This window comes from Lynx canadensis, chromosome D1 (assembly GCF_007474595.2).
Source record: "Lynx canadensis isolate LIC74 chromosome D1, mLynCan4.pri.v2, whole genome shotgun sequence".
Classification (NCBI taxonomy): domain Eukaryota; kingdom Metazoa; phylum Chordata; class Mammalia; order Carnivora; family Felidae; genus Lynx; species Lynx canadensis.
This window is the reverse complement of record NC_044312.2, coordinates 1,265,872-1,279,069: the sequence shown is the minus strand read 5'-3', so window position 1 is coordinate 1,279,069 and position 13,198 is coordinate 1,265,872. Positions and strand designations below refer to the sequence as shown.

At 48.2% G+C, this 13,198-nt stretch overlaps 1 protein-coding gene across 1 annotated transcript; it reads left to right on the top strand.

Annotated features, from left to right (window-relative positions):
- Positions 1 to 4,825: 4,825 nt before the first annotated feature.
- Positions 4,826 to 12,007, top strand: MMP1 (matrix metallopeptidase 1). The gene is made up of 10 exons (XM_030332204.1): positions 4,826 to 5,007; positions 5,434 to 5,678; positions 5,772 to 5,920; positions 6,150 to 6,275; positions 6,435 to 6,590; positions 6,721 to 6,838; positions 8,871 to 9,004; positions 10,507 to 10,669; positions 11,186 to 11,289; positions 11,470 to 12,007. Exons 1-10 carry the CDS (start codon positions 4,897 to 4,899, stop codon positions 11,577 to 11,579), a joined length of 1,416 nt encoding a protein of 471 aa, XP_030188064.1. The 5' UTR covers positions 4,826 to 4,896; the 3' UTR covers positions 11,580 to 12,007.
- Positions 12,008 to 13,198: the final 1,191 nt, after the last annotated feature.

Genomic DNA, 13,198 nt, shown 5'->3' with positions numbered 1-13,198 from the left:
TCTTGGAAACGGACAGCCACGTACTGGTGCCTCGGAGGAGGTGATGTGTGTTTCCATCTCCAAAGTGTGGAAGCGTCCAGCCTCCCTGTGGCCACCCACCCCCACCCCAGCAGCTTCCAGGGTGCTGGAAGCCAAGCGTGGGTCTTTACGCCTGGTGGAACTGACCAAACGTTCCCTTTTCCCGTTTAAGGAAACTGCTGTTCTGTGCCATGCTTCCCTCAAAACTGGTTCCTTTCCCCTCTTCGCCAAAGATGCCTGTCATAACCTCCCCCAAGTGTTCTCAGGTTTTTCCACAGTTGGAAAGAGATCTTGCCTTCGATCAAGTCGCTTTTGATTGCAGTCCTGAAGACACCCGTGAACTAGGGCATAGGTCAGGGCAAACTATGAGACAAAAAATGCAATTTTACATCCCAATATATTATCCTATGACATCTATTGTCTATAGAATTGTATGTATATATTCTTTTGCAGGCACTGTGCTAAGTATATCTGTGTATATAAAGTTACACAGGTTTGCATATTTATAGATACCGAGTCACGAAGATCAATATATATCTACACATATATATAAAATATGCAAAACACACTGGTCCCCTTTTATACGGAGACTGTGCTAACCCCGCGGTATAAATGACGATGTAGGCTTGCTTTTGCAACCTTGGCAGAGGGCAGAGGACTCCGGGGGACTTGAGGGGCTCTGTGATCTCGGGCTGATCTCCAAGGACAGGGAAGAAAACACCCCAATGCTCTGTTGCATAGCTTGTAGGATAGAAGCTTCTAAGGGCTTCTGGCTCTTCTCTTTGGAAACTATTTCTCTAAACACCTTTATGCCCTAGTCAGCACATCAGTGCACACTCTCCCCTTTCGAAAGCTGTATGGCCTGGGAACATCCCTAGTTTCCTTTCCCCAAACCATGGAGGGGAACCATAACATCAGCTTCAGCAAAGAGGGATGGTGCCACATCACCAGCTTTTCAACAATAATTTCCTATGAGAACAAAGAAATGCATCCCAGCGTCAAGCATATGAAGAGGTCTGTGGGGATCAATTAAGATTCTCTCAGGCCTGAGGGATTGGGTGGTGGCATGGAGACGTTATCATAGACGTGACACAAGTAACAGAACCGGCCTGGTGTCTCACAGCATTTCTCCGTTAGGGAGGCCAAGTCTCCATACCCAGAGCGTGTGTGACCTATCCGGCGACAGAGCACCGTGGAGGTTGGTGGACTGGAGTTGCACAGACTCGTGACAGTAAGTGCCTCCAGGTTGATGCGTCCATCATTTCTACCCGGAAGGAAGCCATGACGTCTGAAGGAACCAACAGGTGCAACGTGTCTGTCAGATGTCTGGCACACACAAAGTGATTGTCCATGAAGCCACCATGTGGCCACGGGGAGGGAGGAGATACGGATCGGGGCAAAGCTTTCCCTCATGTCACTCCCAAAACAAAAATTATTAAAACATTAAACCTCTGGGGGCGCCTGGGTGGCTCAGTTGGTTGAGTGTCCGACTTCAGCTCAGGTCATGATCTCACGGTCCGTGAGTTCAAGCCCCGCGTCGGGCTCTGTGCTGATGGCTCGGAGCCTGGAGCCTGGTTCAGATTGTGTGTCTCCCTCTCTCTGCCCCTCCCCCTTCATGCTCTGTCTCTCTCTCCCTCTTTCTCTCTCTCTCTGTCAAAAATAAATAAACATTAAAAAATTAAAAAAAAAAAACATTAAACTTCTGGCTAAAGGTCACTTCAAGACCTGTAGGAGCAAAAAACTAGAAAAAAAAAATGAGACTCAAATTTAATTATAAAACGAAAGAGGCTGAATTTCCAAGCATAAAAAACACGAAGCAAGATGGATATTCCAAGACTCAACTTCATATGCAAAGACACAAACATGCGTGAGTCCTTGCACAGAGCAGCATGAAGTGACCAAGAAAACCTTGGAAATAATTTGCCTATTTGGAAATAGTCGGGAGTCAGCTGATGTGGTCACGCTCTCAAAAGCCCTCCTAAATCTGCCATGCCCCCCGGGGGATACACGATGGAGGAATCATTTCCACAAAACTACATCCGAAAGGGGATTATGGGGGAAAAAGAAGCTCCCAGAGGGGGAAAAAAAAAAAAACATTCAGACATGAAAAGCACTAAAATTCTAACATGTCTTGAGCTTCTTGGAAACTATACAAAGTTTCGGCATTGCTAGGCTTTGGGTAGGATTTAATCCCCAGCTTTCTGGTCCCAATTTGTATGTTTTCCTCTCCACTTTCAAATCTCTCACATGCCGGCACTAGCCAAGGAGCTCGTGTGTTCTGCTGTGAATACCTAACCGGAAATTTCAAGATTCAGGACACCACGAGTCTTTGAAGCTGTCTGCTGAACTGAAACTTAATTTAAAACTCGTTATTTCGGGAAGAGATGTAACAAAAAGCTATTTTAAGTGACCAGGGTCCGATCCACGTCAGCATTCCTGAAGTTGGAGGGAAAAACACGGCTTTTCCATCGGGAGCTCTGCACCCAGACCAGGAGCAGAAGGTTGAGTCCCGGCTCTACGCGCTTCCTCCGACCAGGTCCTCCCCCCACCCCTGTCCCTTCAGAGTCATGACCGCGGGCCTGTGGGCAACCTCCCTGCTGCCCAGGGTCTTGTGGGGAAGACCAGAGTGCTGGGCTAGACCCGTGGGTTTTGAACTTCGTTCCACTGGATCCTCCCTGTGGCACAGACGCCGGGGCTTTGCTAGTGGAGAGGAGACAGGGGACCGGGTGGGAGTGAGGCAGGTGAGGCTCTGTGTCCCTCAGATTTCCCAAAAGGGATTTTGTTTAAAGGATACTGTCGTTTACAAAAGTGGGAAAACCTGTAGACCATAGGGTACGTAAGCTCTCGCCACGTTGACTATTTCATGAGACTCGTCCTGGGTGATATCTTTGTAATGCCTTGCCCAATCCCAGAAGGTCACATGCTCTCGAGTTAACCTCGTGACCCTTGCTTCTCACTGGCCCGGAGGGCGGGGTGCATCCTCTTCACACTGACCAGATTCCCTAGGAGTCCGGGGGGATGTGCGATCCCTTGACTTTGTGCACACAACCTCTGACATAAAAGCTTCTTCCAGTATTTTCCTTGCCTGTACCGAAGTCAGTTCAACCGTTGGTGTTCTTTGGTCTCAGCCCCACCCTTCATCTGATGCCCATGAGAAGGAGAGGCTTTGACCTTGGTGAGAACTTCTTCCAATTCCTCTCACGGTCTTGAACTCACACACTAGTCCACTTATGAGGAAGTTGTGGCTAGGTAATTAGGGAGAAAATGAGCCCTTTCACGTCAGTCCAAAAGATATTGAAGCGATATTTATACACAAGGTGTTGTTCTTAGCGTGGCGAGGAAAACAGAAGTTGGTACGGTGAGAAAAGTCCAGAGAAAGCTGTCTTGCCAGGGTGGGAAAGGCAGGGGCACCATCAGGTGCTGGAGGGGAAAAGAGGACACAGGTGTTTCTCAGCTTCGTATCTCATTAAACACTTTGGAGGAAGGAGGCTGGGGTGTGAGCAGAGGAATCCACGGACTTAGATCAGCTTTTCTCACCAAGGGCCAGAAGGATAGCCCCCAAGACACATATTCCCACATGGACACACAAATGAACGTTTTCATGACATAGCCATGTATTTATTTCAATATGCATACAAAACTAATAACCATTAAACGATGATTTTTACAGACATGATAGCCTATAATGAGGCAAACTGTAACTTAAGGAAAAATACAAAAGTGATACTCCAGGTGGCACTAAGATTTGGCAAAAACTATGGTAGAGATAGGAGGGTTAGTGAACGTTAGGAAATTTAGGGTTGGACCAGCTCTATAGTCTCGTGCATCCTGGCACTTCCTGGTAAATCTAATCTGAGCAGCGTTGTATGGACCTCGGTTAAAGCCACCTTAAGATATCTCATACGATGTCTGTTTACTAATTAACTCCCTCCCGTGGGAACTGGTGCCCGGAAGATGCTGAATACGATCATGTGGATGAATGAATGCAAAGATACGTGAACGAATGCATACATGAGAGAATAATTGCAGCCCAGCCCTAACGAGCATGTGCTCGCATCAACGGGAACGAGGATGATTAAAAATAAGACAGCAGAGGGGCCACAGGTGGCTCAGTCCGTTAAGTATCGGACTTCGGCTGAGGGCGTGATCTCACGGTTTGTGAGTTCGAGTCTAGCAGGTGATGAGCTTGAGACCCACGCCCCCGACCCATCGGGTGAACCCCACTTCTCTCTCTCTCTCTGCCCCAGAAGACTCAAAATAAAACAATAAGACTGGGTCTTTGGCCAGCCCCTGCCTCCTCTGGTACATTGTGACAGGTTTCAGAGAAGGGTCATATTTCTCCCACGATGCCAGTGGGCAGTGTCTGCACAGGGTGGGAGTTATCTCACCAGACCTGTGGACGAGGGCTTCTGAGTCAAGGTTCTCAAATCCTGGGCCCACGTAAAGACGGAGACCGTGGGCTATGGAAATAGTATACTAGACCGTTTGGCAAAGGCAAAAGGTAGCAAAGCCTACCTTTTCACATGATCACGGAATACTTACTCTACGATCTCTGACAAGGCCCTGTTCAAAAAGGGCAGACAGGAACTGGAGAAAACCAACGTGTCTCCCTCACACACACGGACTGTTTGATATTAATCATAAGGTTGCGACACCGAGTGGATCCAAATAATCTGTGCGGCGTCACCGTTTCTGATAATTGCCGGAGGTATTCATCACTAATCAAAGAGGATGTTACGCAATGTGAGCCGGCCAGCCTTCAGCTTTCTGGAAACACAGACTATATAAAGAGGGAGCTTTTCCTAGTTGAGGTACTTCAACAGCAGGCAGGTGGAGAGCATCAGAGGCCATCACCAGAGAAGAAAAGCCAAGGTCAGCATGGCCAGCCTTCCTCTGCCGCTGCTGCTGCTACTGCTCTGGGACGTGGGGTCCCACGGTTTCCCAGCAGTGACCTCAGACACACAAGAGAAAGATGTGGAGATGGTCCAGGTAAATGCTGAATTTCACATGCCAGAAACGAAGAGCCTTTATCTGCATTTTCCCATGGCTTTATAGAGAAGCAGTAGTAGCACAAAGGGGCTTAAGAAATGAGCTTTATTTATTAATAAATAAAGGGTGGGTTTCTTACGAAGAGAAACTCGTGGTGGGAAGGGTCCTCTCCCCAGAGCAGATTCTTTTCCCTTTTCCAGTTGGAGGGAAGCAAGAACTAAAGCAGCCAATTGTAATTCTGACTTCATGCTGTTGAGAGGTCGGGAGATTCCTACTTGAGATTAGTTTCCACCAATCATAAGGACCCTGAAATCCAAGCACAATCTTTCAAAGTGGCTCTCCACTTCTGTGAAAACTTCATATTGTCAATCTTGAGAGAATAGAAAGTTCTCATCTGGTGGTTTCAGTACCTTTATCTTTCATCAGAAATACCTGGAAAACTACTACAATCTGAAGGACGACGGGAAGAAAATGGTAAAGCAGAGAAACCATAGCCCAGTGGTTGAGAAGCTGAAGGAAATGCAGAAATTCTTTGGGCTGAAGGTGACTGGGCGGCCAGATGCCGAGACCCTGCACGTGATGAAGCAGGCCAGGTGTGGGGTGCCCGACGTGGCTTCCTATGTCCTCACTGAGGGGAACCCTCGATGGGAGCACACAGACCTGACCTACAGGTAACCAGAACGGGCACCAGAGCGAGGGCTCTATTCCCCATCAGAGCCATGACAGAGGAGGTCTGACATGTCTCTGTTTTATTTCACGTGAAGGATTGAAAATTACACACCAGATCTGCCAAGAGCAGAGGTGGACCGTGCCATTGAGAAAGCCTTTCAACTCTGGAGTGATGTCTCACCCCTGAACTTCACCAAGGTCTCTGAGGGTCAAGCGGACATAATGCTATCCTTTGTGTGGGGAGGTAAGCCCTTCTTGTAGCAGGAAACTCTCCTCACCTTCCCTTTGCCTTGACCCTAGATCCCTTCAGCTGCTGGAGGACCTTGCTCAAGAGGAGTGTTGCTTTTACAGGCTGAAGGAGGGACTATGCCACACTGGGTGGGAAATCTGTGGCCCTCTCAGCAAAGCTGACCCTCCTGGGTTAGCCGGAGTTAGAACCAAGAGGGACACCTGTTGAATTCTGTTTCTGGCAGATCACTATGACAATTCTCCCTTCGATGGACCTGGAGGGAACCTCGCTCATGCTTTCCAACCAGGCCCAAATCTCGGCGGAGATGTCCATTTCGATGAAGACGAAAGGTGGACCAACGACTTCAGGGGTGAGCCAGCTAATCCTGTCTCTCTTGATCCCCCCACGCCTCCTCAGTTCATTGTAATACTGGTTGGCTTAACTGAAAAGGTGCATTAGTAGAAGTATGTATTTTTCCACTACGAACACCCTTCAAAGAATTGCAAACAGGGTCTATTGGAACTTTTAGATTTCAACTTGTATCGCGTGGCCGCTCATGAGTTGGGTCATTCCCTCGGACTCTCTCACTCGACTGATATTGGGGCTCTGATGTACCCCAACTACATCTACAGTGGTGACGTCCAGCTGTCTCAGGACGACATCGATGGCATCCAGGCCATATATGGTGAGTGTACAGAACAACACTGGGGACGAGGGGCCGTTAGAGCGGCCGTCAGTGGGGACCTTTAAGAAGCTGGCTTTGTGGTTCATGCAGCTTTCCAGCAGAACTAACTGCGGATCTCTTTCTCCTTTAGGACCCTCCCAGAATCCCATCCCTCCAACAGGCCCCCAAACCCCACAACCGTGTGACAGCAAGCTAACCTTTGACGCAATCACCACGATTCGGGGAGAAGTGATGTTCTTTAAAGACAGGTAGGACATCAGTTCCTCTTTGTGTTTTGTGTCTGTAACCGCAACAACGCTCATGACTAGGCGAACCCATGCGCTATACTCTGCCCCACATGTTATTTGTCTTACGCTTACGTGCCTAATTAGAATTTTGATTAAGTGCAAGCAATTACGTACATTTGCACAATGTGATGAATTTATGACAACTTCTCCCCCCACATGCGTTCTGTTGTTTGGTGCTCAGAAAAAAAAACAAAAAAAACAAAAAACACTGAAGTAGAAAATTCAGGAAATATAGTCCCATTTTGCAGATCAGTAAAGTAAGGCAGAGAGAAGGAAAGAGATCCTTTCGGCGCACGGAGTGGTGACAGAGAAGCAACTGAGCTTCTGGCTCGTACTGACGCGCTCTCTTCGTTAATGCCCACTCTCGTGATGAGATTCACGTTAGCACTTTGGTAGGAGAAGCCAGTGGTTTCCACAGCACCGTTAGGCTGATGGGGGTTTTGTAGCCACCCTTAAATGTCACCCCTCTATCCTAGTAAAGATGCCCCCCAGAGCCTGCGATCCCCAGAGACCTAGGGAAGGACAGGAGCCGTTGTGGGGAAAATCCCCAAGAGTTCACGAGAGCCCTCCCTCGAGCACATATGTGGGGCCACGACATGCTTCTCTCCTCACAGCAGGGTCCTGGACCCCCCAGTACGGTGTGTGGCCTCAAAACATCCAGGGCTCCCTCCCAAGGAATAGGCCCGCTCTCTGTGTCATCCTGATTCCTAAAGGACCGTGTAAATTTATAACGTGGTCCTTTTTTGAACGATGCAGTCCACCGAAAGGACAGCCCTGAGGAAGGACCAGGGCTTTGGCACAGCAAGTAGGGGTGCTTTGACGGGCTCACTTCTCAGCCGCTCTTGCTAGAGTCGTGCCCGTGCTGTTTGACTGCTCTGTGGTCACATCCACCCCAGAATGCAGGGTGTTGGTCCCAGACGCTTTCCACCCTCTTCTCCCCTATAGATAAGGCTGCACGCGAACCATATAGGGTGTGGCTGAAAGCTAAGGAAGCAGCTGGCTTTAAAGGAAATCTCTGAATAGAGCAGGACGCCCCCAGCAGAGCAAGTGTTTGAGGGATTTCTTCAAGGACCAGGGGCAAGTCTAGGATTTGCAGGAACTCCTCTGCCTGTGTCCTTTGTCACTTAAGCGGCACCAAAGAGGAAGCTGTGGGAGGCTGGGTAGTAGTGGATTTGCCCAGGGCCTCACCGCCAGGCGGAGGTGGGGCCGGACCGCCACTTGGGCTCCTGACTGCCGGGCCCATCGTTCCCCGTGGCCTGCGGTCCGGACCCTTCTTCTGCGGCCGCGTTACAGTCTATGCTTTTCCATCACCCAGTCCCTGCGGACCGTAGGACCGACGGTGTGAGCCACCGGCCTAAGGGGACAACGGGACCGGCGGCCAGCTCTGAGTGTAAACTTGACCTTTGCCTTAGACACCTCCCTTCCCCTCCCTGACCCCTGTCTCTCCTCTGTGAGGTGCGAGCAGCACGCTCTCGTAGGGTCTTGCGAGGAAAGGCGTGACGGGGGAAAGGGCCTGGGCTGGCAGGGGCACGGACGTGGCTGTGTTCTGACACAGGCTCCTCGCGGCTCCGACGCCAGCTGTCAGACGGAATTGGTGCAAGCTGGTTGTCAATCACAGCCATTATTTGAGTAACTTAAATCATATTAATACCAAAGCCACTAAAGATAAGTGACACGGATGGTTGTGTAGTCACTCTACCGCAGTCGACTGTCCAGGTTCCTGAGGTTGTTTGTGCCGGACGTGCGTGGACGGCAGCAATGCTCTGGACTTACCAGTGCGCTCCCGGGAAGCCCCAGGACTCTGCCGTGGTGCTGTCAGCGTGCAAGGGAGTGGACACCACGGGCCAGGCTTCCCCACCGCCGCCCGGGCCCCAGCCCGGACGACGGACGTTCGACATTCACCAGGACCCGTTTGGCCGGCAGTAAACTCCCTTAGGTGTCAGCCCACGCTTGCTCCCCATTAGCTCAAATTTCTTTACTTTTTAATCATCAGGTTCTACATGCGCATAAGCCACTACTCCCCGGGCGTTGAGCAGAATTTCATTTCTATTTTCTGGCCAAACCTGCCAAATGGACTTGAGGCAGCTTACGAAGCTGCAGAGAGAGACGAAATCCGGTTTTTCAAAGGTAATGTTTCCGCAATGGTTCTGTTCCGTGGATTAATGTTTCATCCGCTTTGGGGCTGAGATAGAAGACGGTTGTAGCTACTTTCTCTCCACGCACTTCGGGAAATCTGACGATCTCGCTTCTCACACCGGTGGGAGCTCATCACCGCAACTGAGAACGATACAGTGCAGCTCTGAGTTGTTTTCCATAAAGAGCATGTGACTACAGATATCCGTGTTCTGCTGGTTTATGAACCTGGAATTTTGAAAATGTTTTCTGTGTGGGGCTCTTTACAAATCTCCCCTGGAGGTGCTCAGGAATGAAAAGGAGAGACTGAGGCCAAAGTTAGAGAGAGGATAGCACAGACACATGAAGGGAGGGGGAGGTATCGTGGACATCCCTGGGGAGTCTGTTAAGACCACAGACTCTCGCTTAGCCTGACATCCTCAAGGTCTGTCCACGTCCTTCAGCTGCCATGTACATTAAGGGATGAGAAGTCCTGAATCATCATGAACTGAATGTGACAAGCTTCTTTGATTCTATCAGAATGAAACGTAATCCAATGATGGGCTCCTGGATTTGAAGACACTATGGCCAACATCACTATTTCTGCAAATAATATACGCAAACATTAAAGTACTTGACCCGGTCATACACTCAAGGCAAAGGATCGAATGCAGTTTAGGTGGACAGAAAACTTGGAAACCGGCTTTCTATCCCTCAGATCATGAAATTAAATAGGAAATCGATTAATTTAATTTAGTTATTTAATTTTTAGAGAGGGTGTGTGTATGTGAGAAGGGGAGCAGGGCAGAGGAAGAGAGATTCTTAAGCAGGCTCCAGGCTCAGCACAGACCCAATGCAGGGCTCGATCTCACAGCACTGGGATCATGACTTGAGCCAAAATCCAGAGTCCGATGTTCAACCAACTGAGCCCCCCAGGCGCCCCTTAAGTAGGATGTCAGATGCACAAAGTTTCAAGCTGCTTTTTCATAAGGGGTAAACGAGCATGTCTGTGCAATGAGAATAATCCTGGCTTCAGGGTGGAAGACCAGTGTTATGTGACATGGGGCTTTTTAAGTCTAAATATATAGATCTGGACACAGCATAAATGAGCGTTTGGAACTGTATTCTAGCCAGATGCAATGGTTTTTGCTGACAAAGGCTGCAAGTCATTACAGACTGTGAGTCATTACAACACTCTGGCCTTTGGGAAGCCATTGGCGGGAACTTTCAGAGTCGAGGGGAAACCGCAGAAGCGAGCCTGGTGTCACGGAGGTGGCGCGATGAACGCTGGGGCCATCTCCAAGCTTGCTGCAGATGCCGATATTTAAAAAACATACTGATCTAATAGACCTTGGTTACAAAATTAGCTCAGGCATCTTGGGAAACCTCCCCGGATGGTTCTAGCGTGCAGGTGAGACCCTGCTCTGGCATGTGTAGCTGAGAACTTAGCTGGAAATCAGCCTACCGTCTTCTGGCGCCCTGGATAAGGATTTTCATCTCTGTTTTTTGATTGGCAGGTGATAAGTACTGGGCTGTCCGGGGGCAGGATATGCTGTATGGATACCCCAGGAACATCCACAAATCCTTCGGCTTCCCCAGAACTGTGACGAGCATCGATGCTGCTGTGTCTGAGGAAGAAACCGGGAAAACGTACTTCTTTGTCGGTAACAAGTACTGGAGGTAAAGACCGAGGACACAAAGTGGTAGTGCACCAGCTCTTTCTACACAGAGGGAACATTCTAGATTGAACCGTGCCCACGGGAGTCTCTTACTGCCTTGACTAGCTGCCGTTTCTGTGAATGGCTGTAGCAAGTATCCAAGGCTTAAGAGATCATTGTGCAACACCCATACTGGGAATCCAGGGAACACGTGGGGCCACATTTGAAAAAGGACACCTAAGAAGGAGGGCGTTTATCTTCACAGGGCCCTTCCACCCGTAGAAATGTATCTTTGATTACAGTTTGCCTTAATGGGATGTCGTGTGGTACTTCCCGGAGAATTAGAATTAGTGGTTGGCGTTCAGAGGGACCTTCTAAATCTTTTCCATCCAGCATCCCATGTCACCCTCCCCCATGCCACACAACATCTCTGCAGTTAAAAGTTCTTGAAACATTCCTGCTGCCAAATTCCCTGTGATGACTTTGCGAAGTCTACACATTTGATGCATTCTGATGCCTCCAATTATTTTTTGACCAGGTATGATGAATATAAACAATCCATGGATGCAGGTTATCCCAAAATGATAGCAGATGACTTTCCTGGAATTGGAAGTAAGGTTGATGCTGTTTTCCAGAAAGATGGTAAGTGAATATATGAATATATTTCCTCTATGTTGTTGTGATAGAATAACATCAGTATTGTTATTTGGGGGATGGCAGACGCCAAAAATATTCTCACAAATGACAGGATTTTTCAAGAATTCAAGTCAAGCCTAGAAACCATTTGTATAACATAGTAAGTCTCTTTTCTTTTCTTTCTAGGATTTTTCTATTTCTTTCATGGAACAAGGCAATACGAATTTGATCCTAAAACTAAGAGAGTTCTGTCTCTCAAGAAAGCTAATAGCTGGTTCAACTGCAGAAATTACTGACCCACTGTTACAGCAGAAAAATATATTTCAAGAGCCTAAGGAAAGTGTCTTCCCGGAGAGCCATTTGTTTAAAAGAAATACAGAGCTGTTAGGTATAATCTTATTTATATCTCATTCTACATGCCTTTTTATGCTTTAGAATGCAATGTATTATGTACTGCTGTAATTTAGTTCCACAACTGAGAACTGAGACAGTCAAGTTCATGGGTTATAGATTCAAATGGGCCATTTCTGCAAAGAGGCTCTTTTCCAAAGTAGAAGACTCTCACCCTGATCTTGGAGTGCAGCTCTTCAAGAACAGAGACCAGAGATACAAGCCTTTGCCAGAGGAAAAGCAGTCCCCTAACATCTAAGCAGCCGCTAGAACATCCTTATATGCAAAGAACAACTTTTGTTACAGAAAATAAAGTGTTTTATGTTTGGAATAAGCCATGCGTATCTCTACTGTTTTATAAACTTTCTAGTACATTTAAGTCATTACCTTGTTACTTCCTGGTGATAAAGCCATGCTTACAGAGACTAGTTTTCAAGTTTGAAGTGGGAATAGGCAAACTATTCATGTGGGAAGTGAGGGTGCACAGGAAGGTGGAATATTCTCCCGTTTTCATGGAAGTTACATCATACGCAAGAGGTTAAAACCGATTTCCCGTGTCCCATGTCAAGATTCCAAAATTGGTTTTAGGCAAAAGCATTGACAGCCTGGTAGAGTTGTTTAAGGGCATGTCCCTCACCCTCTGAGCCTGAGGGAAGGCTCTGCTTTCCTAAGGTCCCACTCCTGGTAGCCACGGAGGAGGGACGGGCAGCGCCATCTAACTAGTCCTGGCCAGCAGATTGTGCCCAGAAGGGACCCATAATGATGTGGAGAACAAAGGCAAAAAGAATCGAAGATAAAATTAAATTTCCTTGGGGCGCCTGGGTGGCTCAGTCGGTTAAGCGTCCGACTTCGGCTCAGGTCATGATCTCACGGTCCATGAGTTCGAGCCCCGCGTCGGGCTCTGTGCCGACAGCTCGGAGCCTGGAGCCTGCTTTGGATTCTGTGACTCCCTCTCTCTCTGACCCTCCCTGTTCATGCTCTGTCTCTCTCTGTCTCAAAAATAAATAAACGTTAAAAATAAAATAAAATTAAAAATTAAATTTCCTTATAACCTGCAGCCCTTTGACCAATTGTTGGGTCAGGCAGAGTAAGACACTCCTCCAGGAAGTCCCAACTGTCTTCATGATAAAGCTTGGCTAGAGTAAAAACAACCGTAGCTTGACAATATCTAAGCCTCCAGTATCCTGTGAGTGTTTAGCAAGTGAAAGTCCCTTTGGAAACGTCCCCTTGCCTTTACCGCCCTCCCCCAATATAATCAGTCTCTCCTCACAATCCCAGGGAAGCTCCTCCTGCCCCTGGGCCCTGTCCCCATGCTTTAATAAAACCACCCTTTGCACCAAAGATGTCTCAAGATTTTGTTCTTGGCCATCGGTTGTGAACCCCAACATTTTCCACATCAAATATCACCTCCAGATGGAGACACAATTGTAGGTGCACATTTCTCCAGTGGTACCCTCTTGCTGTGGTGATCGCGAAAGCACAGCAGAGCATCCACGACATGGAAGAAGCCTGAATTGTCACCACT